Below are 25,386 nucleotides of genomic sequence, written 5' to 3'. Positions count from 1 at the left end.
AGAGTAGTCAAAGTTTTCGCGGTGCAGATCAGACAAGATGGAAGACGTTGCGCATGCGTGCAGACATAGCGGAGGTCTTTCACAGCACCACCTAGCCACCTGGCATGCTCATCCAATTGAATTCCACACATTTATGCGTCACCGTATAGACGCAGATTTCCTCCTTGAAAACGGTCGTGTAGACACGGGAAAAAAGTGAGAACGAAAACGGACTTTTGCGTTTTTGTTTCAGACCGTCCCCGTGTAAAGTGGGCCTTAAAGTCACTTTGTCTTTAAAGTAATGATGGATGTCGTTTCTCTTTACCTAGCTGAGCGGTTCTTGACAATATGGATTACTACAGTTGTCGAATAGGACTGTTTACAACTAGGTACTTTTAATACCGTTTATATCGAACGCATTCAGAAGGCAAGAAACGGGGAAAAAATCACAGGATTTCGCTGGGGTTCAGGTCAGGGGACTGAGATGGCCAGGGCAGAAGCGTGATTCTGTGCTCAGCAAACCATTTTCGTGTTGATTTGGACATGCGCTTCAGATCATCGTCCTGCTGGAAGATCCAACGATGACCCGGTTTTAGTTTCCTGGCAGAAGCAGCCAGATTTTGATTTAAAACGTCTTTGTGTTTCATGGAGTCCATGATGCCGTGTACCCGAACAAGGTTTCCAGGCCTAAGGAAGGAAAAACAGCCCTAAAACAAATAAACATCACAGAACCGCCACTATATTTTACAGTAGGGATCGGGTTCTTTTCATTATAGCCGTCCTTCTTTTTACACCAAACCCACCTTGAGTGTTTATCGCCAAAAAGCTCCGTTTTTGTTTCACCAGGCCGCAGAACACGGCTCCAGTCAAAGTTGGAATAGTGTTTCACAAACTTCAGGTGTTTACGTTTGTGGTTAACTGACAAAGACTTTTTATTTTCCTGGCAAACCTTCCGAATAATCTGTTGGCATAGAGGTGGCGTCTGATGGTGGTTTTGGAGACTTGGAAACCCCAAGATGTTTTACTTTTTTCTTGTAATTCACCAACCATGATCCTTGAATTTTTTTTTTTTTTTTTTTTTTCCCCCTTTTGTGCGTCTCTTACCCCCCACACTGTACATGGGGATAAAATAAACCTGGGTTCTCTTCCAGGCGAGTGTGTAACAGTTCCATTTGGTGTCCACTTTTTTTTTTAATTCTTATTGCCCTGTCGGTAGAAACGGACATTTTCAGGCGAGTAGCTATTTTTTAAAACCATTCCCTGACTTACTGTATGAAGGTCCACACACTTCTCCCTCATTTGGTTTGTGTGCTCTCTTTTATCTTTCCCATGTTGATGTTGAGGGAGTTTGGCCTCTGTGTCACCTCATATTTGTTCCCCAGTTAATCAGGAAGTCCTGGATTACAGCTTGAAAGTTCCTCCACACCCCAATCAACTCAAACATGTACCATTAAAATGGGGAAACCTGCTCCAGTTACATTGTGTTCTCGATCATTTAAAGGGGTGCCAATAATAGTGGCACATGTGTTTTTGTCGAAAATTTAAATAATTTTCTTGAGGGATTTGTAACAAGCTGTGTCATCAGACAAGATCAAAGGGCGAGGCGGGTCTTCCAGTTGTTTGATTGACCAATAATAACTGTTGTAACTGAAACTCACTTTTTGTAAAAATTTTTTTTTTTTTATGCGTAAATCTGAGAAGGTGTCTAATCATGGACTGCCGATAATTGCTCTAGTTTGGTGCAAGATCACAATCGTCTTGGTGACCGGTTAATGACATCATCCGGTCAGTTAGCAGTTCTACACAAACACTTCAACTCCGCTGGACAGGACGCAGAACTCCGTTCTGCTGAAACACTCCCCCAAGAACGCGCACGGGTAATAAGAAAACTCTGCGTAGACTTGAGGCCAACTTATGCTGACAACCCAGTCCTCGCAGATAGCGTCTGCGTAGCCCCCCCACCTTCGCAGACGCTCTGCGCGCACCTCCCAAAAATTGTGACCACCGCAGAAGCCTCGCAGAGAGCGTCGCAGACAAGAGGGCTCTGATTGGTCCACTCTACATCTGCTGTACACGCACTTCCACTTCCCTACTTTCCCGGTTTGTTTTGTTTTCACGACCGCCATTTTTAAAAACATGAGCGAAGATGGAGCAGCACGAAGAGCGGTTGATCGAGGAAGTGAGGAAGTACGGACATCTATACGACTCCAGTTCTAGTCATTATAAGTAACCGGAGGATAAACACTCCACTAACCACACCCACCAACTACTCCTAGCGATTTCCCGACTTCGCGCCCCCTTGCGTTGTGGCGGTGAATAACATCGCGCACGCCTATTACTCCCCGCTCAACGATAAATTACAACCGTCTGCGAAAAGCTATCTGCGAAAGCCTTGTCGCAAGAGCATGCAGAGGCCCTTACACTCTGATCTATAAACAAACACTGCTGAAGGCCTCTGCATGCTCTTGCGACAAGGCTTTCGCAGATAGCTTTTCGCAGACAGTTGTAATTTATCGTTGAGCGGGGAGTAATAGGCGTGCGCGATGTTATTCACCGCCACAACACAAGGGGGCGCGAAGTAGCGAAATCGCTAGGAGTAGTTGGTGGGTGTGGTTAGTGGAGTGTTTATCCTCCGGTTACTTATAATGACTAGAACTGGAGTCATATAGATGTACGTACTTCCTCACTTCCTCGATCAACCGCTCTTCGTGCTGCTCCAGCTTCGCTTGTGTTTTTAAAAATGGCGGTCGTGAAAACAAACCGGGAAAGTAGGGAAGCGGAAGTGCGTGTACAGCGGATGTAGAGTGGACCAATCAGAGCCCTCTTGTCTGTGACGCTGTCTGCGAGGCTTCTGCGGTGGTCACAATTTTTGGGAGGTGTGCGCAGAGCGTCTGCGAAGGTGGGGGGGGCTACGCAGACGCTATCTGCGGCGCTGTCTGCGAGGACTGGGTTGTCAGCATAAATTGGCCTTGAGAGTTCTCCAGTAGGGTGGTCCCCCAATTTTTTATTTTATTTTTTATTTTATACATTGCCTAAAAAGTTATTGTGCGAAATTTGGTTAAGATTGAACAATGTTTAGAGGTGCCACAAAGCCATTAAAGTTTTCACTCAAGACCCAATATAAAATAATGTGGCTTATTAACTGTTTCATATTAATACAAACAATACAGTAATATAACTTCCTGTGTTCAAAGTAACAATAGCTATTACTTGTCTGTGATTTTCTAAACCCTTCGGTATTCTGGTATCTTGTGGAGATAAAGGAACACACTAAGGACTTATAGCAGAAGGAAGCTTTCTCCCAGACAGTTCCTTGGAAGTGGAACCAATTAACCAAACATAATTGTCCTTTCTGGTTTTGTGCTTTGCACCACCGGTGCTACTTGTATTACTGTTGCTAGCCATCTGAAAAACATAGAAAGAAAAACATTCACGACTTCATCAGCATATTACGATCAGCGCTCATTGTTGAAGAACCCCTTAGTGCATGAAAGTTAACCTTCCATCAGTCTATAAACTCTTCCTGCCTCTTCTTTTTCATAGAAGTGGCATATTCCCTCTAGAACTCTGACTTTTTGGGGGTTTGAGATCTTCTCTGCAACGGTCTACGCACCAACTAATGTTAAAGGGGAACAGAGGGCAATATAGAGAGTAAATATAACAATAAAACACACATTAACGAACCTTATTCAAGACTTACAAAAGTTTTTTGTTCTAAGGTTGGAAAGTTGTAGTGTTTTGAAACTAGCTCGAGCAAACTATTTCCGCAGTTTGAACAGCCCGCCATGATATTAATTTTATCCAATCAGAATGCACGTTCGTTTTCTCTGCGTAACACTCATGACGTATGTATGTGCCCAGTTGTGTTGGCTCATTGAGGTTGGGACTGGCACGTGTGAATCGGAAAGTAGGATGAATTGTAAGTGATCGGCTACACAATGCCACAGTGTGTTGCTTTCAGGACCGATGGAAAGCATAACGATCCTCCAGACGTGTCTTTTCACTCGTTTCCGCTGAAAAACACCAAGCGAGTTCGAGCTTTCTTCTCTTCTTTCGTCATCACCGGAGTCGAGAGTACCTCTCCTAGGTTCAAACTGGTACCCTTCTAAGCCATAGCCTGCTTGCAGTGTGTCTTGCAGGATCTCTTCGTATGATTCGACAGAGCTGTCGCTTTCACTTGATGCGCCCGACGCCATGATTACACGCTTCTCTCCTAGTGCAGTGGGTAGGGCTGACGTCACGGTCTTTTAAAAATGGCGACTCTTGTGCCGTTTAGCGTACCGACTATTATATTTACAATTACCAAGATATTTCGTTGTTTTCTAGTATATAAATTTGATAGGATACTTAAGAATACGTTACTTTGTCACATCAGCAACTGTATATATTATATTTGGTACCCCTTTAATGGCTTAACCCGATTTGCAACCTCGTGTGGCACCTCTAGATATTAACCAATTTTTCTGAAATTTTGCTTGTTGCCTTCTTTTAGCCTATGTAAAAAAAAAAATGGTAAGGTGGTCGGAATGTTTTGGTAAAAAACAAATTTTTCCCATACATTTCGGGACAGTCATCATGTTAAATGAACCACTGGAGATGGAATATAAACTCACGATCAGCAGTTTGAGGGAAAACCCGGACGTCCTTATCGCAGGCAAGCATGATGGAAAGGTCACGGGCATGTTTTTACTTCTCAAATTCACCGATATTTCATGACCACCTTGTCGAAACCTACTTTGTTTCTTACTCTTTCGTTTGACAGCCGCCATTTTGTATCTAAACGCGTGTTTGAGAAGTCACGTGAGGTGTCGATAATAGTGATCACTTTCACTGGTGTCCACCATTATCGACACCCTGTGGAATTAAGGGACGTTTTGGATCGATCTTGGAGTATATGGAATTGGACCAGAATTAAATTCCTCACATATATATATATATATATATATATATATATATATATATATATATATATATATATATATATATATAAAAATTAAATTTCCATTCAGAATTTTTTTTTTTTTCCTTTCCTCCGCAGTTTGTTGTAAATATCGACCACAGATTACAATATCAGTAGACATATATTTTATATTTTGGTTCGAGGAATGAGATGCGACCTTTGACCTTGCTTTTCATGTGGTTACAATCTCAATTCCCTGTTGGCATTTCTTGGTAAACGCGATCCACGAAAATATTTAGAAAGTGGAACAAAGATTTTCTGACGCAGGCTAAACATGATCAGTTCACTTGTTTACAAACATGAGAATGACTTCCTCATTTACGTAAACACCGACATCCATATGTTTTGAGATTTTGTACTAAATGCAGGTGTGTGTAAAAACAAATTTTAAACAAAAACTGTTAATACCATACTGATTTTTATTTTTTAATAAATAATCATCTGGGGGTGGCACGGTGGTGTAGTGGTTAGCGCTGTCGCCTCACAGCAAGAAGGTCCTGGGTTCGAGCCCCGGGGCCGGCGAGGGCCTTTCTGTGCGGAGTTTGCATGTTCTCCGCGTGGGTTTCCTCCGGGTGCTCCGGTTTCCCCCACAGTCCAAAGACATGCAGGTTAGGTTAACTGGTGACTCTAAATTGACCGTAGGTGTGAATGTGAGTGTGAATGGTTGTCTGTGTCTATGTGTCAGCCCTGTGATGACCTGGCGACTTGTCCAGGGTGTACCCCGCCTTTCGCCCGTAGTCAGCTGGGATAGGCTCCAGCTTGCCTGCGACCCTGTAGAACAGGATAAAGCGGCTAGAGATAATGAGATGAGATAATCCTCTGGATGTCGAATTGTGGAACAGTGTCACGTGACCTGATATGCTAAGTAATCGGGAATCAACTCCTCTCTTCCCCCCCCCCACCACTGGAAGTTTGAGTAACTGTTCATGCGCAATTTATGTATTGAAAGTCTTCTCTTCGATTGGAACGGCCTAAAGATCGTTAAGGTGTCGATGATTGATTGATTGATTGATTGATTGATTGTAGCCGTCGTGCTTTTTTTTCCTCTTCGTAACTAAAGTGCGTGTGAACAAATGAGTGGACTAAACCACTTATACGGTCTAGACGGGAGTGTGAGTCTCCAGTTAGTTAGTTCACTCCATCTGGAGTTAAAGGTCGATTTGAGACGTGCCCGAGGGAATCCGGTCTGCTTCGGGTTGAACGCCGTTGGTACGAGCCAAGAGTAAGGGTTCTACGTGAACTACTGGTGTGTGTGTAAACCAGACATGAAAACGCGTGAGCGGCCGCTACGTCTCCTCACACACACATACATGTCAACCTATACGGAATGTCCGTATTTTATACGGATTTGATTCAATAAACGTAGTATACAAGCGTATAAATAAAGTTATACGGATTCTTTAAAAAAAAAATTCAGTATTTATTTAGAACTATAATCAATTCCCACGATGATAAAAGAACGCATAACATTTACAAACGTACTGTACACCACAGACAGCCAGTAAAGAGTCTTATGAAATCGCGCGTTATCTTGTGGTAGCGAGACTTCGTTCCACTTTTGATCATGCGCACACCGCATTGCGAGAATCCCGCCAACCGTGAAGTCATAGACGCCGGCTTCTGCATAGAATCATACGTCATCCTCGCCCGAGAATAAAGATGCCTCATTCATGTGCTGCGTTTAACTGTACCATCAGGTTTACCGTCCAAACGAGATCACATGGGATTACCTTTCACAGGTGAGACTGGAAAAATACTTTTCATTGTATTTGGTCATTATAACGTAATTTTACGAACAGATTTTTCTGGCTTTGTGGCTAATATGAAGTCTTGCGCATAATAGCTGCTCGGTGAAACCTGTCTCCGAACAACGAAGTATTTCCTTCGTAACTACGCTGATAACACTTTGTGGTTTTGTCAAACATTGGAGCTTTGTATTCATTCTGAAGGTTTATTGTTATTAATATTGAATAAAAAGTAACTGGGATATATCATTGTTAATTATCATTCAAATTTTAGGTAAATTATTTTAATTTGCATCTTATACGGATTTTATAAGGGAAATACGGATTTTGGAGGTTGGTTATACAGGTTTGATTGACCAAAGGTTGACATGTATGCACACACCATGATTAAGGTGGGGTTTACATTAGACCGTATCAGCGGATCATCAGATTAACGTTTTTAAAACGATTCGCGTGCACACAGCAACGCCAGTACACGGATACGCTCGGCTCCGCAGGCATCCTGCGCTCCAAATCACTCCGCCCTGAACAGCGAGTGCCCTCTGGAGGGTGCGCACTCCGGCCCTGCGCAGCTCACAGAGCGCACGAGCAGTGATTCGGGACTGAGCCGCTGTGTGTGTGATCCCAGTGCATATCGGGCATGCGCGTCACTTACCACTTGCAAGTGGAAGGATGGCAAGCCTAAAGACCATCATAACTACACAATGGGCAGTATTTGCATCAGTATTTGCAGTATTTTCATACTTTTATACTCTTTAATGAAAGGTGATACAAGGCGGAAGTCCGCGCCGTTTTTCAGCAGTCGCGTCACATGACCAATGCCAGCGAACCAGGAAGGTGGATGTCACAGTGACGTTGTCCAATGACGACGCCAGCTAGAGCTCAGCACAGCGTATCCGCGTATTCTCAATGTTTACACAGCACCGGACCAGACACGATCTGGATTGAATATGTGGACCCTGGCGGATTCCCGTTTCCAGGCGGTTTAATGTAAACGGACAGTGCATCCGCGAAGAAAACGAGACAGATACAGTCTAATGTAAACTTGGCCTAAGTCATCTCGTTAAAAGCGCAGCGTTTGGATGATAGTTCGTCTGCGTATTTTGTTCTGTATCCTCCAGCTTCTTGTTGCAAAATAGCTTCTGTTTGGGCTTTTTGTTGTGGGATTTTTTTTTTCCTCTCTTCTTTTACTTCCTGCCTCCAAGCAACTGCTTTTTCTTGGGAGATGAAATATTTTTAGCAATGCAGGGAGCGGGCAGATAGGTGGCTAGCGCAAGGTCAGCACATAAAGCAGAGAAGTGAAATGGGAAAAAAAAAACGCAAATATGCAGCCCCCACCTTTTGGTTTTGGTTTGATCTACTCCAGCTCCAGTTTTGTTGTTCAGAGAGCTGAGCGGAATCGAAAGCCGAGCATTGTGCTGTAAAGGCAAGAATATAATGGACAGGAAACGGAGATGTAAAGTAGGGCGTGCGTGTTGGGGGGGGTGGGGTTGAGGTGAGGTCTCATAATGTATTACCAGCATGTAACCACATCAGAGAGGGATTGTACTGTTTTTCTGCTCTATATGACTCGTAAGACAATCCGTGCCGTGCTCTCATGCTGTCGGACTCGCCGAGTCGACTCGCTGAGTCGGGAGTGACTCATTAGCGTCTACTTCACTTCCTAATCAGCATGTGACGACTTCTCCGCCTCGCTTGGTCTGACATCAAATGCTATTCAAATGAGCAGCAGATCCCCCCCCCCCCCCCCCCCCCCCCCAAGCCCTTTGTAGTGGCACACGCCAGTCATCTTGCATCCCTACACACACACACACACACACACACACACACATCTGTTCACCAACAGGGAATAGGAGCCCTCACTTCCTCTTCCTGTCTTTCTCTGCCTGTCTGGACTCTTGTTGTGCAGTTTAGTATTTTCTTGTTTCCCTGCTGTTTTTATCGACTCTTTAACAATAAGTGCATCCCAAGCTGTACGCTAACTGCGAGGTATAATTATAAAGAATCTATTTAAAAGCACCCAGTGTCTCTCCCACTCAGGTTTTTAGTAAGACGAATGGTATCGACGGAAATTTCCTGAGTAATATAAACGGTATTTATGGAAATTCCCATGTTTGGGCTGATCCTGATGTTGGCTGGGAGTGTAAATAAGGGATGAAGGTCAAATTAACTTTTTTTTTTTTTAATCTATTTATTTGATTCACAGCCAGCAGTCTTTTCCCCTCCCCTCCCCTCTCTCCTTGGTTACTCTTGGTTAAAATGACCCAGACATGATCTGTAAACCTGACTGTGATCTAAATTGTTAATTCAAGAAATGAAATCAAACCATTCTGTTCATGCTGCTGCTTGCTACCAAATCCAATGATGTCGTCATATTATAATATTTTTTTCTCTCTCTCTCCCTCCCTCGTTCAGGTTTTCATCTCAGCGGCACGGTGACGGAACCAGCCACGCCGTCCGAACCCGAGATGGTGTGCAGCGTGGCCATCAGCTTCGACCGCTGCAAGATCACGTCAGTGACGTGCAGCTGCGGCAACAAGGACATTTTTTACTGCGCTCACGTGGTAGCGTTATCGCTGTACCGCGTGCGGCGGCCCGAGCAGGTCAAACTACACCTGCCCATCTCCGAGACGCTCTTCCAGATGAACCGCGATCAGCTCCAGAAGTTTGTCCAGTACCTCATCACCGTGCACCACACAGAAGTCCTGCCCACCGCTCAGAAACTCGCCGACGAGATCCTGTCCCAGAACTCTGAGATCAACCAAGTACACGGTGAGCGGAGACTCCATTCCATTCCATCAGGGTTCTTGTTTGATTCCTTAGTGATTGTACACTCGGCGGCCACTTTAATAGGAACTCGTTCCTCAGTCTAAGATTCCTGTTCTTCACAGGACTGGAACCCGATGTGATCTTCCTCTGCCGTTGCGTTCTGAGACGCTTTTCTGCTCAGCACGGTTGTAAAGAGTGATTATAGGAGTTGCTATATCCTTCGAGCAGCTCAAACCAATCTGTGGTGGGTTTCCCAAAAGCCTCTTAACGCTAAGAGCATCTTAACTAGGAGAGAGTGTGTCCGTTGTGCTGCTCGCTCTCCCGTTTAACGATTATCTTTGTGCTGCGATGCTTTCGGGAAACTCTGCACTGGCCCTTTTCCTCTGGTCAGTGTGATGTTTTTGGTTTTCGCACCATTCTGTCTGTAAACTCTCGAGACTGGTGTGTGTGTGTGTGTGTGTGTGTGTGAGATCAGCAGTTTCTGAAATACTCTAATAAACCAGTCCATCTGGCCCAAACCAACACCCGTGGCATGGTGAAGGTCAAATTTGAGAGAGCACAACTCTTTCCCCCCCCATTCTGATGTTTTGAAGTGAACATTAATTACCTGAAGCTGTTGATTTTTGTATCTGCATAATCGTGCTGCTGTCAAGGGATTGGCTGATCAGAGAGCCGTGTCAAACAGCAGATGGATGGGTGTTCCTAATAAAGTGGCCGGCGAGCGTGTATTGTGATGCTGAATACGGTCTTGTTGTTTAATCTTAACAAAGAGCGATATTAAGGAGCGCTCAATTTTACAGCCAGCTCTCCCGTAGTATCCGCCTCTTTTTATTCCACTGCTGTGTCCCTGGCAGTGATGTAAAGCTCAGAGGGTAAAAGACTCCGACTCGGTTCAGCCGGCGCGAGGCACAATGGCCCGTATTATATTTCACTTTTGTCGGGAAAGGGGAAATCTAAAGCGGATGTTCCAATTATGGGGAAAAAAAGGCAGTTAACGGGCACGTTTTGGAAGCGGGGAGGGGGGGGGATCTTTCATCAAGGCAGGCCTGTGTGAGGTCATGGCTGGAATGCAGGAAGTTGACTTGATGTGGTGCTTTGTAAATCTTTTATAACAAGACTGTAAGCATTTAAGCCATCAGACCTCCTGTCACCCCCCCCCCCAAGCTCTGGGTTCCGGGGCTTCCTCACCACCCTGTACACGTGTGGGTCTGGAAGTTTTTATTTATTTAAATATATAAACCGGGGCGGCACGGTGGTGTAGTGGTTAGCGCTGTCGCCTCACAGCAAGAAGGTCCTGGGTTCGAGCCCCGTGGCCGGCGAGGGCCTTTCTGTGTGGAGTTTGCATGTTCTCCCCGTGTCCGCGTGGGTTTCCTCCGGGTGCTCCGGTTTCCCCCACAGTCCAAAGACATGCAGGTTAGGTTAACTGGTGACTCTAAATTGACCGTAGGTGTGAATGTGAGTGTGAATGGTTGTCTGTGTCAGCCCTGTGATGACCTGGCGACTTGTCCAGGGTGTACCCCGCCTTTCGCCCGTAGTCAGCTGGGATAGGCTCCAGCTTGCCTGCGACCCTGTAGAAGGATAAAGCAGCTACAGATAATGAGATGAGAAATATATAAACCCAATATAAGATGTATAAGACAGTAGTGAGAGCAGCTGTGATGTATGGATTGGAGACCGTACCCTTAACGAAGAGACAGGAGGTGGCGGAGTTGAGGATGTTAAGGTTTGCGATCAAGGTTGGACAGGATAAGGAACGAGCACATCAGAGGGACAGCACATGTGGAGAGCTTGGGAATGAAGCTAAGAGAGATGAGACTGAGATGGTACGAGCACATCCTGAGAAGAGATGCAGAGCATGTTGGAAGGTGAATGTTGAGGATGGAGCTGCCAGGTAGATGAAAACGAGGAGATACATGGATGCGGTGAGAGAGGACATGAAAGTGGCAGGTGTGGTAGAGAAGGATGCGGAAGACAGGGAGCGATGGAGACGAAAGATCTGCTGTGGCGACCCCTAATCGGGAGCAGCCAAAAGATGTATATATAAACCCAATATCTGCCAATTCTCTCTCACTCTGGTCACGGACCGGATTAGAACGGAGTATTGCGCCGTGTCCAAAATCACTCCGGACTCACTACATGGTGAGGTTGCCAGTTTGTAGTGCTGTCTGAATGTGTTGTGAGAACTATTACACCCTATATAGTGCACTCAAAGTATCCCACAATGCATCACGAAAAACAGTGTACAACCGATGGTCACGAACCAAGCAATATATCCCATCATGCATTGCGGCCGCGCCGAAAAATCAAATTTGATTTAATAAAAGGCAGCGGCGAAGGAGGAGTATTCAGCCTTGCTTTAAAAGAACTGAACAATGCAGCAGACACAAAGTAGCGTGGGAAATCCCATGCTGCTTTGCACAATCGTTCCGATCTGAAAAGACAGCATGGAAACTATGGTCTAAAGGCTCGCCTGAGTTAGGGAGCCAATCAGAGAGTGGGGAGGGGTGGAAAGACGGTGACGCGTACTACTCGACAAACGGAAGCTTGTAGTTTATTTGGGACTGTTTACGGATCACATTTAACATGGCGGCGAGCGATACGAACCAAACTTTCGATCAAGCTTTAGACACGGTTCTGAATAGTTTAGAGCGAAAGTTTGTTTTAAAAAAAAAAAAGGAACAGTTTTGTTTTGCCTTCTCTTTCCTTCTCTTCTTCGCCTCTTTGTCTTCTTCGTCGCTCTAACTACGTCACCGGGTACAACTGCCATGATTGGCCATGGGCTACGTATACGCCAAATGATAGACATTCGCAACGTCCAATAAACGGCCGTTGACAATCGTAAACCACACCTCCCCTACGAGAAATTCAATAGGCGGATTCCAGACCATATTTCACTTGTGGTATGGTCTGGTGTTAACCAGACTAGACACAAAGTACTTTTGTATTTATTAATGTAGGAAATCCGCTCGGTATAATATGGATTTATCACAAAAATGTATGCATGGATTTATTTTTGAATGAACCCCCAGCCAGCTGACTGATCTGGCACGTTTTAATCATACGCCAGTAATGACGTTAATAACAGCGCGACGGAGTAGTGTCCAGAAGTTCTTTTTAAATTTAATCGGGTAAGGAGTAGTGAACGAGTGAGTGATTTGGGACACAGCGTTAGACTTGGCTTGTTCTGGTGAAGTCAGGTGGCTATAAGGAATTCTCCGATATGTGGATTTTCTGTTTTGCTTCGTTTATTAGCGTTCATGTGTTAAGCAGTGATGTAATTGCTTGTGTATTAGGAGCCCCAGACCCCACAGCAGGAGCCAGCGTGGACGACGAGAACTGCTGGCATCTTGACGAGGAGCAGGTTCGGGAACAGGTCAAGCTCTTCCTGTCCCAGGGCGGCTACCACGGCTCGGGCAAGCAGCTCAACCTCCTCTTCTCCAAGGTAGGAGCATACCCCTGAGGTTCTAGAGTTCATCCGATTCCGTTATAACGTGTCCCATGGTCTTTCTTCCAGCTGTGGATTTTTACTTAAAGCAATAAAAAAACTTAACATCTTCAGCTCTTTTGAATCATCTTGAAAAGCTCTCTGCTGGATTATTGAACCTGTATCCTATATCTATTGACGTTTTGTACTTGTGTGGTTTTTTTTTCTTTTTTTTTTTTTCCCCTCATCATTTGAGGAAGCTGATCTACAAACACAACCTATGCACCATACGTCTTCCTGCTTGTCGCTGCATATTTGTTACATCCTGCCCTCAGAGCTGTTTTTCAGTTTCTTTGATGGTGCTGATTTGTTTCTGTCTATTTCCACGTCTCGTGCACTTGCTAACCCACTGGAACGAAAACACACCCACCACATATGAGACAGTGTGGCATAACTGACACTGATGTAAACACAGGAACACGCACACAGTTGAGGTCTTGGTAGTGCACGATGAAGCTGGACTGGAGATTTGTTGGAATGTAAAGAAGGGGTCTTGATTGTGTTGGCTAACCAATAAGCACACGTGTGTGTGTGTGTGTGTGTGACTTCTACAGGTGAGGGAGATGCTGAAAATGCGCGACTCAAACGGCGCACGCATGCTGACGCTGATCACAGAGCAGTTTATGGCCGACCCGCGGCTGGCGCTGTGGAGGCAGCAGGGCACCACCATGACCGATAAATACCGCCAGCTCTGGGACGAACTCGGTGAGTAGAACCTCCAACTCCAGTTCCGATTAATAATTAGCGACCGAATAGTGAGCACTAGTTTACGACTTATAAGGAATAAAACCTCAAAAACGGCCGCCTGCTGTTCAGACAAAAACAATCCCTGTACCTGAAGAATTATCCCCTTAATTCGGGTTCATTGTGTAACTTGGAATGGATGGTTTTAGCATTAAAGCTAGACCGCCTTTCAGATTTTTCAAGTTTGGGTCATAAAAAGAATTTTCCCCGACACTTAAATTATTTTTGTTTCGTGGACCGAAAGCTACCGAATTCGAATCGCAGACTTCCAATTGTATTTATTTATTTTAAATAGAACAATTAATGAATTTAAGGCCGCATGGCCCTAAATTCTCCGCCGTTTTTTTTCCTGCTTCAGCATGACCCAATTCAAGATACTACGTCATGCATCACGTAGTGGGCTTTCCCCGTTCATGCAAGGCATTGTGGGATACAAATTTGAAACAGGAGAGAAAAACAAAGGATGTGAATGAAACGTGAAAGATCGACTATAGTAATGGAAAGCGAGAAGAAAAGTTTTAAGCGAAGGAAAGGAAACGCAGGACCAAGCTAATAAAGGTCAGCGAGCACCTCGGAGTGATGAGCTGTTCATTCAGCGATAAAATGATGGACCTGTAGTGCACGCTGAAAGGTAAACCTGTAGATGGCAGTAATGCAACACTGTGGATGCCAGCTGCTGGAAAACCCAAAAGAAGGTGGTAAACCTGCGCATGCGCACACGGGCTTCCTCTGTCTGCTTGACTGCGTGAAGCGAGCGATTTCAGGCACATTATTTGCTCGGGAATCCCCTCAAATTAAATAACTTCCCAGCCACAGAATGGCCTGATATTTTAGTGAGATTATTACAGAAATAAATGTATCTCGTCTCATTATCTGTAGCCGCTTTATCCTGTTCTACAGGGTCGCAGGCAAGCTGGAGCCTATCCCAGCTGACTACGGGCGAAAGGCGGGGTACACCCTGGACAAGTCGCCAGGTCATCACAGGGCCGACACATAGACACAGACAACCATTCACACTCACATTCACACCTACGGTCAATTTAGAGTCACCAGTTAACCTAACCTGCATGTCTTTGGACTGTGGGGGAAACCGGAGCACCCGGAGGAAACCCACACGGACACGGGGAGAACATGCAAACTCCGCACAGAAAGGCCCTCGCTGGCCACGGGGCTCGAACCCGGACCTTCTTGCTGTGAGGCGACAGCGCTAACCACTACACCACCGTGCCGCCCTAATTAATTTATTTATTAATTTATTTATTTTTAATGAAATCAAAAGGCCATCTAGCTTTAACGTTCGGTTTTGGCGTAGTTTAATCCCAAAGCCGCTTCCGTCGCCGCCCTACACATTTTGCTCCCGATCAATATCGAATCTTCTTTTTACACGCAAGTCCACTCCTCCAGGGCTTTGCGCCTGCAAGTGCATTCTTATAATGCAGGCTCAAGAGGCTGGAGCGGGACTCTGGACAGGATCAGCGCGTCCGCCTTCCATTACGACTTCGCCGCATCGTCTATAAGGGTTAAAAACGCCGGTCACCTGATGCAGCAGAGGAGTGAAAGTGGATGGGTTTGTAATCACACAAATTGTGACTGGCTCGCCGCAGCATCATGCCTGCCAACGCTGTAAGCGGCGTCATGTTTCGCCAGCGGGCACATTAGAGCGAGTCTGGGTTCCTGGGCATGAAGAGAGATAATCAGGATCCAGCATGGAGAGAGGGAGAGAGAAATGGGTGTGGTTTTTTTTTTTTTAAGTGCACTATTAAAAGAGGGCCTTTTGTATCCATATTAGAGTAAAATATTGACGTATATTAAGAAGACAACACCTGGAAACTAACATTTAATATGCCTGTGAAGCATATTTAATATCCAAACCTTCATGTCATGAAATTTATTTTTTTAATTTATTTCAGTTTCACTGAAAGGTTTGAGTCATTTAAAATAATATTTATCACTATAGCAGATGCAGGCTTTTTTTTTTCTTCCCTTCTTCCCCCTCCCTCCCCATCTCTGGCAGCCATTTTGTCTCGGGTAAGTCTTGGAAAGGAGAGGCCCTGTCTCATTAAAGAGCAGGAAGGAGAAGGCCGTGTCCGATCCACCTTCGTCTCTCTCTCTCTCTCTCTCTCTGATGAATCGCTAGTCCTGTCAGCTCCGTAATTGGAGAGGCCTTCGTTATGAAGGCTGCTCCCCCTCCGCCACCTCCAGCCTCCTGACAGGAGCGATAATGCTAAGACTGTTTCATTAAATCCTGGACACTTAATGTGACACCAGCGGTCAGGTCTGCACTACGGGGGGGGGGGAGGCTGGGAAAGGAGAAGTAGTAGTGCTGGAAATAAGGGAGCGATTACAGTGTGGATTTATACAGCCACAAGAGAACAAAGGCGTGTTTGCTTCAGACAGGCCTGCGTGCGTGGGTGGGTTTGGTGAAGGACGCTGTGGGTTCTGCGCTTGCGCGTGCGTGTATGTGTAGGGGCTAGAGATAAGGGCAGGTTGATGGAGACGCGCCGCGAAGGTTCGTGAAAGCAGCAGCTCGAGGGTGGAGGAAGGGAGCGTATTCACGTGTGAACATATTCAGCGAAGCTCAATATTGTTTTTAATTAATCTGCACTGCTGTGAAACAGAAGCCTTTTCATCTAGGAGTCGGCGTTTCAGTAGAGCACAGGGAGGAAGTAAAGGAGGGAGGGAGGAATTAGGCCAAGACTCGTTTCTGACATAATTACACCAGCAGGTTCTAATCCTTTACGTTAACCCAGGCTCATAGCTGGAAACTCCAGCGACAGGAAGAAGGTAAAGGCATGGAAGATGTTCCGTCACGATATAGCATCATGTTTAATATTCACACACCGGCTTATCGGGATCTCCATCATAATGAATTACAGCTGCCTGCTCTCCCTCGCCATATGCGGCGCAATACACACCGACGCTTCTCAAGGGCTCGCTGGCAGGGAAGAGCGGGAGTGGTGGCACACGTTCATCCTGAGAAGGAGAGCAGAAATATCCTGTTGATTAGTGTGTGGGGTCATCAGACGTAACCAAGGGGTCAGAGAAGTGAACCTGCAACCTCTGACGAAGTGATGGTCCGAGCGAATGCGTGGTAGTGGGTGGGGTTTTTTTTAATAATATTTATTAAAAATGTGTATTTTAAATATTCAAGCAGTTCTCTAAAGCAAACTTGTCCAGCTGCTCCACTGTGCTGCACTTTTGTCATGGCAAAACAAACGCAAACAGCGGACATAGACAGATGGATATCATCCAACTCTTGATATCCAGATCATTATTTTAAAAAATGACAAATATTCTTGCAGTGTTGTACTGCTTTTCCTTTCAGAAAAATGAAACCGATTTGTTTGCAGATGCATGACAAATTAGCGGGAATTATATTTTTAATTGCTTTTTTAAATCAATTTATAACTAAAAGATCAGTCTTGAAAATTATTTTAATCAATAATATTTCAGGATACCAGTATGGTCATTTTACTTTATTAAAAAAAATGCAATTTTATTTTTTAAAAATATCTTATTTTAAAGTATTCCAGGAGTCCTAGCAGTGCTGTAATTCTTACGCAGCTACTACTTTTTTTTTTTTTTTTTTTTAATAAAAAGTCTTATATATTAGATTTGCAGATATCTGACCCATTGATACAAGTCAGAGGGACTTGTACGCTTTAACTGTGTTTTTGTTTTTTTTAAATAAATAAATGAAATGTATTTGAAACATGTCCTTGCTCTACTACTTGCTCATCTGCTTCATTGCCATGTTTCCTTGAAAAGAAAAAATAAATTAATAAAAATAATTTGTCTTTTGTAAATTATCCAACCCATGTCTGAGGAAATGGTGTATTTTAAAAATATTTTTAAATTTTAAAATGAATATCCTAGCTGTTTCTGGATGTGTAGTAATACTTGCACCGCTGTACTATCAAAACCGTATATATTTAATTAAAAAAAAAAAAAACGTGCATGCATCTTGTGCTGAACATCGCAAAACCAGACCTTATCATCCATCAGCCTTCTGTTCTGAAAACGGTTTATTCCAGTGTATATGAACTGATAACACTTGGTCTTCTTTCTGTTGTCCTCGATGCCCAAACAAAAGGCGCACCAGCTTTCCTGTTCTCTCCTCTCCCCTCCCCCCCCCACTTCTCACATCATCTCAAACATATTTCTTCAGTTCATCCCTCCCTCACACCTTCTCTCTCTCTCTCTCCCCCATTCGCTAACCCCTTTGTCTGCCTTCACCCCCCACCTCCCACCAATCTCTAATTGTTCCTCCGACATCGTATTTCTTGTGCGCCCGTCTCCCCGTGCGCGCCGCCCGCTGCAGGTATTCTCTGTATGTTATTGTGGCACGCTCGGGGAGTGATTAAACCATCGTACATGATCCGTATTGCACGGGCCTCTCGCCGGGGTCCATCCATCACAGCCTAATGCAGCCGGCCGCATGACTTACAGCTCGCATCTCCGTCTGGAACAGCCAGCTTGGGAGACGCGAGCAGGTTTTAACCCTGAGAGAAAGAAAGACGCGATCGATTCAGAACTCGTTCTGTCATTTTGGGTTTGGACACGTCGCTGGGATGTATAACCTCTAACCGAGTCGCCCACCACCAGGGAAGTTTAGCGGGATAATGGTGTAAGCGTGGCGGTGCATCCATCTGCAAAATTCTGAGGGGAAAATGCCTTCACTTTACTCCTGAACGCTTTATTACCTTTTATTACGTCTTGCTCTGCCACCGAGTGCCAAAGCCGAAGATGAAATACCTGTTATAGGTTTTTAGGGCCGTCGTCTCTAATTGACCCCTTAAAAAGAATCTATCACAGTGTGTCAGGCCTCAGGAACCGTCAGAGAATACACACAGAAGACAATTATGCCAGGGCTGCTAATGAGCGCTGTGCAGATTTGGCAGAAAAACGAAATGAGAACGGTGGGAGGCTCGGGACATTTAGCTTTAGCATCGAAAGTAAGGACTTGGCCGAGACGGTTAAAGGTAAACATCCTCACGGACCCGTTTCTGTCTCTGAAGTGATAAAGCTTCGGATGAACTGAATACGGATTTTTATCTGGGCATCATGTACCGGGCATCATCTCACTTTTCTGCTCCATTATAATTAAATCGAGTACGGAAAGTGTGAGAGAGAGAGAGAGAGAGAGAGAGAGACGAGGATACAACCCAGTTTTGTGTTAAATGGTTTACGATTAATATGGACTCTCCAGTTTTACTGAAGTCAGGTTTGGTTCATGTTTCAGAAAAGAAAGTGATGCACAAGTAAAAGAGGAGAAAAGATTCTCGGGAAACTTGTTCTGCATGGACCTCGTTACTTGTCCTCATCTGTCTATCTGTCCTCTCTACCTCCCTCCCTCCTGCTTTCTCACTGTTCCTCTCTTCCTTTGTCTCTTTTCCCTTGTTCTCTTTTTATCCCTCTTTTTTTGTTCCTGTCATCCATATCTCTCTCTCTCTCTCTCTCTCTGTGTTGTGCTAACCTTTTCTTTCTCTCTCCCTCGGTGGTGTGTGCTAATATCTCTCTCTCTCTCTCTCTCTCTCTCTAGGTGCATTGTGGATGTGCATCGTATTGAATCCTCACTGCAAGTCCGAGCAGAAGGCCTCGTGGCTCCGGCAGCTCAAGAAGTGGAACGGTGTGGACGTTTGCCCCTGGGAGGATGGTAACCATGGCAACGAGCTGCCCAATCTGACCAACGCTCTGCCTCAAGGTGCCCACGCCAACCAAGGTGTGTGAGAATGTGTTCAGGGGTGTGTAGAGACGAAACTCTGCCTTTAATCACCCCAGAAATCTGCCCACGCCTCCATTTTATTGGGCTTTGAGAGACTAATTGAATGGAATAACGATGACTCCTCTTGCTCTTCCATGCATTTTTGTCTTCACTTTGCATTTCTTAACCCACGGCAGAATTAAACAGAGAGCCTTTAATGAAACTTTTTTTTTTTTTTTTTTTTTGCGTTTTGTGCTTTTGTAAGGGCCAAAATGTCTGTAAGGAGTCTTTTGTTATAAATATTCATTTCCGCTCTCTAATAATTGTGAGAAATGATCTCTCCAAGGCAGTGCTTTGCTTTGTTCGGAGTTTTCTGAGCTGTGCCAGGGGCATGAATATGGAGGAACGGTATTACAGGACCCTAATTATTATTATTGTGTTTAAAGCCATTTTGCGCTTACATTGATCATCGTTGTGTTTTCACAGCTCGCTTTAGAAGAATGTTATGTGATGCATCACCTCAAATGTGTGCCATGGATAACCTTTACAAACTGCAAAGTGAGCACCAGAAAAGGTTTTAAAGGGAAAAATGATGGCCAGCAATTGATTCAGTGAAAATGTACACCAGTAGCTTTCTGTGTAATAAATGGAAGTTCAAGTACTAGACCCGCTAATGGAGCCGAGCTGGATAACTGGTTTGTGTTGGTTTGTAAAATGCTGGAATGGAATTTAGTGAATGCGTGTCCATTTGCTCCATCTGTGTTGATGTCCAGGCTTGCTTTGTCTACACCTGCCACAGTAAGGGGGGGGGAAAAAGGGGTTTTAAGCTTTTCAGACGTTATGACTGCAGATCATTCCTTCCTCGAGCTCGAAGAATAACAGTGCCATGACCTTTCCACTCACCCTTCTCTGCTCTGCCTCAGATTCAAGTGCTCGGCCTCACCGGACAGTGTTCACGAGGGCCATCGAGGCCTGCGACCTCCACTGGCAGGACAGCCACCTGCAGCACATCATCAGTGATGACCTCTACACCAACTACTGCTACCACGAAAGCACTGAGAACTCCCTGTTCGACTCGCGCGGCTGGCCCCTGTGGCACGGTAAGCGGCTCGAGCCGGGGATAAGACATCTGTGCTGACTCGGGCCTTTGTCTGCAGTTTTCTGTGGCATCAACGAAAAAAAAAATGTGCAAGTTAAGGTACAATCTGAGAAGGGAAGTGTGTTGGGGTGTGTGTGTGGTCCCCCTCCCCCTTCCTTCGAAGTTGTGCCTGGAAAGCTCATGGTTTTCCAGAAATTCTTAACTACTTGTAGGCTGAACACAATCACACCAAGTGCAACTTGTAAGCACACCACCCTTTATCATCCTCTCCATAATGCTTTACTGACTTCCTGAACATGAACCAGTCAAGATGGTGGGGGGAGTGAGGGACTGGTGGATGGGGGGGGGAGTGGAGTGAGAAATGGACGGATGGGCAGGGGGGACGGGGAGGGGGGGGAGGGAGGGATGGACAGGTGGGGGGGGAGCAAGTGAGGGATGAATGGGCAAGGGAGTGAGGGACAGGCGAGGGAGGGATGGGCAGGGAGTGAGGGGTGTACGGGTGAGGGGGGAGGGAGGGATGGATGGGCAGGGAGTGAGGGACAGGCGGGGGGGAGCGAGGGATGGATGGATGGGCAGGGAGGGATGGACAGGCGGGGGGAGTGAGGGAGGGATGGATGGGTAGGGAGTGAGGGAGGGATGGATGGGCAGGGAGCGAGGGACGGATGGGTGGGCAGGGACTGATGGAAGGGCAGGGAGGGATGGATGGGCAGGGAGGGACGGGACAGGCAAGGAGGGCGGACGGGCAGGGAGCGAGCGAGGGATGGACGGGCAGGGAGCGAGCGAGGGACGGGATGGATGGGCAGGGAGCGAGCGAGGGACGGGATGGATGGGCAGGGAGCGAGCGAGGGACGGGGCGGATGGGCAGGGAGCGAGCGAGGGACGGGGCGGATGGGCAGGGAGGGCGGGAGGGACGGGAGCGAGGGAGGGAGGGACGGGAGCGAGGGAGGGAGGGATGGACAGGCAGGGAGGGATGGACGGGCAGGGAGGGAGGGATGGACGGGCAGGGAGGGAGGGATGGACGGGCAGGGAGGGCAGGGAGGGACGGGCAGGGACGGAGCGGACGGGCAGGGAGCGAGCGAGGGACGGAGCGGACGGGCAGGGACGGAGCGGACGGGCAGGGAGCGAGCGAGGGACGGAGCGGACGGGCAGGGAGCGAGCGAGGGACGGAGCGGACGGGCAGGGAGCGAGCGAGGGACGGAGCGGACGGGCAGGGAGCGAGCGAGGGACGGAGCGGACGGGCAGGGAGCGAGCGAGGGACGGAGCGGACGGGCAGGGAGCGAGCGAGGGACGGAGCGGACGGGCAGGGAGCGACGGGCGGGGGGAGCGACGGACGGACGGAGGGGCGGGGAGGGACGGACGGACGGACGGAGGGGCGGGGAGGGACGGACGGACGGACGGATGGAGGGGCGGGGAGGGACGGACGGACGGACGGATGGAGGGGCGGGGAGGGACGGACGGACGGACGGATGGAGGGGCGGGGAGGGACGGACGGATGGATGGAGGGGGAGAAAATGGTTCAGAATGGGGAAGGATGATTATTCTCCTATTGCAGCATGTCTCAATGTTTCATTCCTCTTATACTGCATTGATTTGATTTGTCAACAATTACAGTTTGTTACTGATTAAACAACACCAGTGTCTCAGAAGAAATGTTCTCATTATCTCCTACATTCCAGCTCCTATAAGCAGTCTATAACAAAATAAGCCTAGTTTTTGGAAAGAAACCAGTTTATACAAGACTGTACCAGGAAAAAACAAACATTCTTTAATAGTTGTTTTTGTTTCTTTGTTTGTGCCGCCCACAGAACACGTGCCCACGGCCTGCGCCCGGGTAGACGCCCTGAGGTCGCACGGTTACCCGCGAGAGGCTCTGCGGCTGGCCATCGCCATCGTCAACACCCTGCGCCGGCAGCAACAGAAGCAGCTGGAGTTTTTCAGGAAGCACAAAAACGGTGAGCTGCTTCACATCCTGGTGTTCCTCAGCCAGCGCTGATCACAGGTCCAACGTGGAGTGCAACATGCAGGAAAACCCCAACCCAGAAAAAGAGAAAAACTTGTGAATATGGTGATGGCGAGAATGCCGGTTAGCGTGATGCAAATAAGGTTCTGTGTCGTTAGCTTTATTTGCGTTTTGAGTGTACTGGGTTTTGTGGGTGGTTTATTTATTTTTTATTTTTTTGTAGATTTGGATCGCGTACACTTTCTGGTAAGACGCAGCAACACGTAACAACATCAAGCAAGCAACCATCCTGTAAATGTATCACATTCTGACACGGGGACAAATTGGAACTGGCTTTGTGTGCTGAAAAATGTCTCTCGAGTTCAGTCTTGTGTAATCAATCACCGTGTAGTGTTTATGGGAAGGCGTGTCCGTTTGTAGTATTATTATTTATTTTTTATTTAAGCTGCAGTGTCCACTTCTGGCCACTGTTGCTGGGGTCAATTGCATTTAAATGCAAATGACCGCCCGTTGTGGTACTAGCACACGAGCACTATTCACATTCAAATGAGGCAGAATGTAAAGTGCCATTGCAGAGATTTGCACAAATGGAGGCATTCGCAGCTCTCAGGTGTCCACCATTGTCCTTTCGCAACAAAGGAGAAGTCACGCTGAAAAGTCCGTGGTTTGTCGATGCGACGCAAGGCCGTGCATTCTAGACACGCGGAAATCCTTGTGTCTGCCGGAGTAGCGTGTCGAGCTGAAGTCACAACACGCTCGCGTGAAACATGATCAGAAAGTATTCGAGCTATGGACGTTCACACAAAGACTTTTCAACGTTTGGTGTGATGTTCCTGTTCGGTGTTTGAATCCACATGTACAGAATGGAAAAGCATGCTTTATTATACCCGCACTCTGAAGGAGGAGTGAGGGTGTACTGGGTGTGTCCCCCCCCCAAACCTCTGTCCATCTTGAACCACTTTTACTCAGCAACCACAAATCATAGCCACTTGGTACCAAACTTCAGCTTAGGGTTCTACACCGTGTACCATTTTAAGGTCTGCCCCACATCAACTTCCTGTTTACCGACTGAATGTGTTTGGGTCCGTCTCAGAAACTGGTCTTTCATTTGGGACATTATGGTCAAAAATAAATTTTCTAATTTTACTTTTTTTTTTTTTGCATTTACCTAACATTCGATGTTTCTTTTGTCATGTTTAATAAGAATAAAGATAGTATCTTGCTTTATCTGGCCTCCACTGTGGAAAATTTTTTTTTCATTACAATTCAAATGCTTTTGTAAAATTGATTTTACATATAAAATAACTACATCATGAAGAATTAAAGCCCCTCCTTCACAGATGAGTGAAAATATTGAATAAATTTCCTCTTTTTGATTGCTTGGGTTAAAAATGCCAAGTTATGATGACTGAATTGATTATTCACTTAAATATGAATAATATGATGCATTGTGGGTATTTGATACGGCGAAATAGGACACAATGGAAAAATCAAGAACACACCGGAAAGATGAGAATAACGGCGGTGGTAAAAGAACAGCGACTGTATCGGCTGAAGGTCGCGCGGGTCTCTGCTGCGGCGCGCGAGCAACGGGACATCACTACCGCACCGGACGGAGCGTGAGGCGGGGGAGGGGCAAAACGACTGGCCGTAAATTCTATCAAAAGTTCGATCTAAATTGACCATGGTTGCAAAATATTGGCCAAAAATACGCAAACACTACGAAATATGAAAGTAAGATGAAAAAGAAACATTCTATCGCCTTGTACTGCAAGACTAAAACAAAATAAAACTCTCAAAACTCACCTTTTCAGCGATAACGTCCGAACAGATCACCCGCGTAACAGAAAGACCGCAAATGGAAGCACGATCAACTTCTAACTGTTGGAGTGGAAAATTCCATTCTACACATGCAAATTGTTAATGTGTGTCCTTCCCCGCACACAAATAACACGCTACGGTAAAAAATAGACCACAACTGATTTTATAGCTCAGAAATTCATACAAGACCAGCTACCATCGTAACATATTCTGTAAGAAACATATTCTATACCTAACTTTCAGCTTTCGTTTTAAAAAAACAAAATCGCAGATTTATAACTAAATTTTTATACGGCGTAGTGATTTTAAGTTACTACTTTTGGTGAGGTAGTGACCTTGACCCTGAGGCTTTCCGTTTAGATCGAAACACACGATCGTATTGGTTTTGGGTTTGCGGAAAATGGAGTTACAGTGGTGATCAAATATTTTGCATGATGTTTTATTACGGTTATGATTATTCTGTGAGCGCACCAATCCTTAGGTGTATAAAGTTACAACTTTAAAATAGAATTAGTGATAAGTGTAGACTTTTCAATGGACTACAACCTTTTTAAGGGAATGCGATGTCAACCATTTGTCATGTCCCAGATCAAGCTGCCGTTTTTCCACAAATTTGCAGAATTTTTGCCAAATTCTGAGTATTCACATCAAAGATTTAGTTTTATCTGTATTATTTCTTTAATCATTTTATTTCAAATTAAGACCAACATCACCATTCAAAACTGTCTAGTTTATTGACTGAGTATATTTAGTGGGGTGCCCCCACAGTACCCAGTTTCTGAGACAGACCCATATACGAAACACATAGCGTGGATTTACAAAATTTTCGTAACTTTTTTTTTTTTTTTTTTTTAACCTCAGCAACTACAAATCACAACTGCTTGATATTTGGTACCGAGCTTCAGCTTGGGGTTCTATACCGTGTGTACCGTTTTCAGGTCAGTCGCACGTCAACTTCCTGTTTACCGACTGAATGTATTTACAAAACCTATAGCGTGGATTTTACAAACAAAATTTTCGTAACGTTTTTCTCTGCAACTACAACTCTCAACTGCTTGATATTTGGTACCGAGCTTCAGCTTGGGGTTCTATACTGTGTGTACCGTTTTCAGGTCTGTCAC

The 25,386-nt window shown here is 45.8% G+C and overlaps 1 protein-coding gene across 3 annotated transcripts in view; it reads left to right on the top strand.

Annotated features, from left to right (window-relative positions):
- zswim6 (zinc finger, SWIM-type containing 6) overlaps window positions 1-25,386 on the top strand; it is an 88,236-nt gene that overhangs the window by 38,936 nt on the left and 23,914 nt on the right. For all 3 annotated transcript variants that reach the window (XM_060908721.1, XM_060908720.1, XM_060908722.1), the window contains exons 2-7: window positions 9,100-9,456; window positions 12,747-12,895; window positions 13,492-13,642; window positions 19,224-19,403; window positions 20,309-20,485; window positions 22,290-22,436. In XM_060908721.1, the coding sequence (XP_060764704.1) occupies window positions 9,100-9,456; window positions 12,747-12,895; window positions 13,492-13,642; window positions 19,224-19,403; window positions 20,309-20,485; window positions 22,290-22,436 (1,161 nt within the window). The remainder of the gene's footprint in view (window positions 1-9,099; window positions 9,457-12,746; window positions 12,896-13,491; window positions 13,643-19,223; window positions 19,404-20,308; window positions 20,486-22,289; window positions 22,437-25,386) is intronic.

This window comes from Neoarius graeffei, chromosome 25, assembly GCF_027579695.1.
Source record: "Neoarius graeffei isolate fNeoGra1 chromosome 25, fNeoGra1.pri, whole genome shotgun sequence".
Lineage (NCBI taxonomy): Eukaryota > Metazoa > Chordata > Actinopteri > Siluriformes > Ariidae > Neoarius > Neoarius graeffei.
Note: the sequence above shows the minus strand (reverse complement) of the source record. Positions and strands in the feature narration are given on the sequence as shown.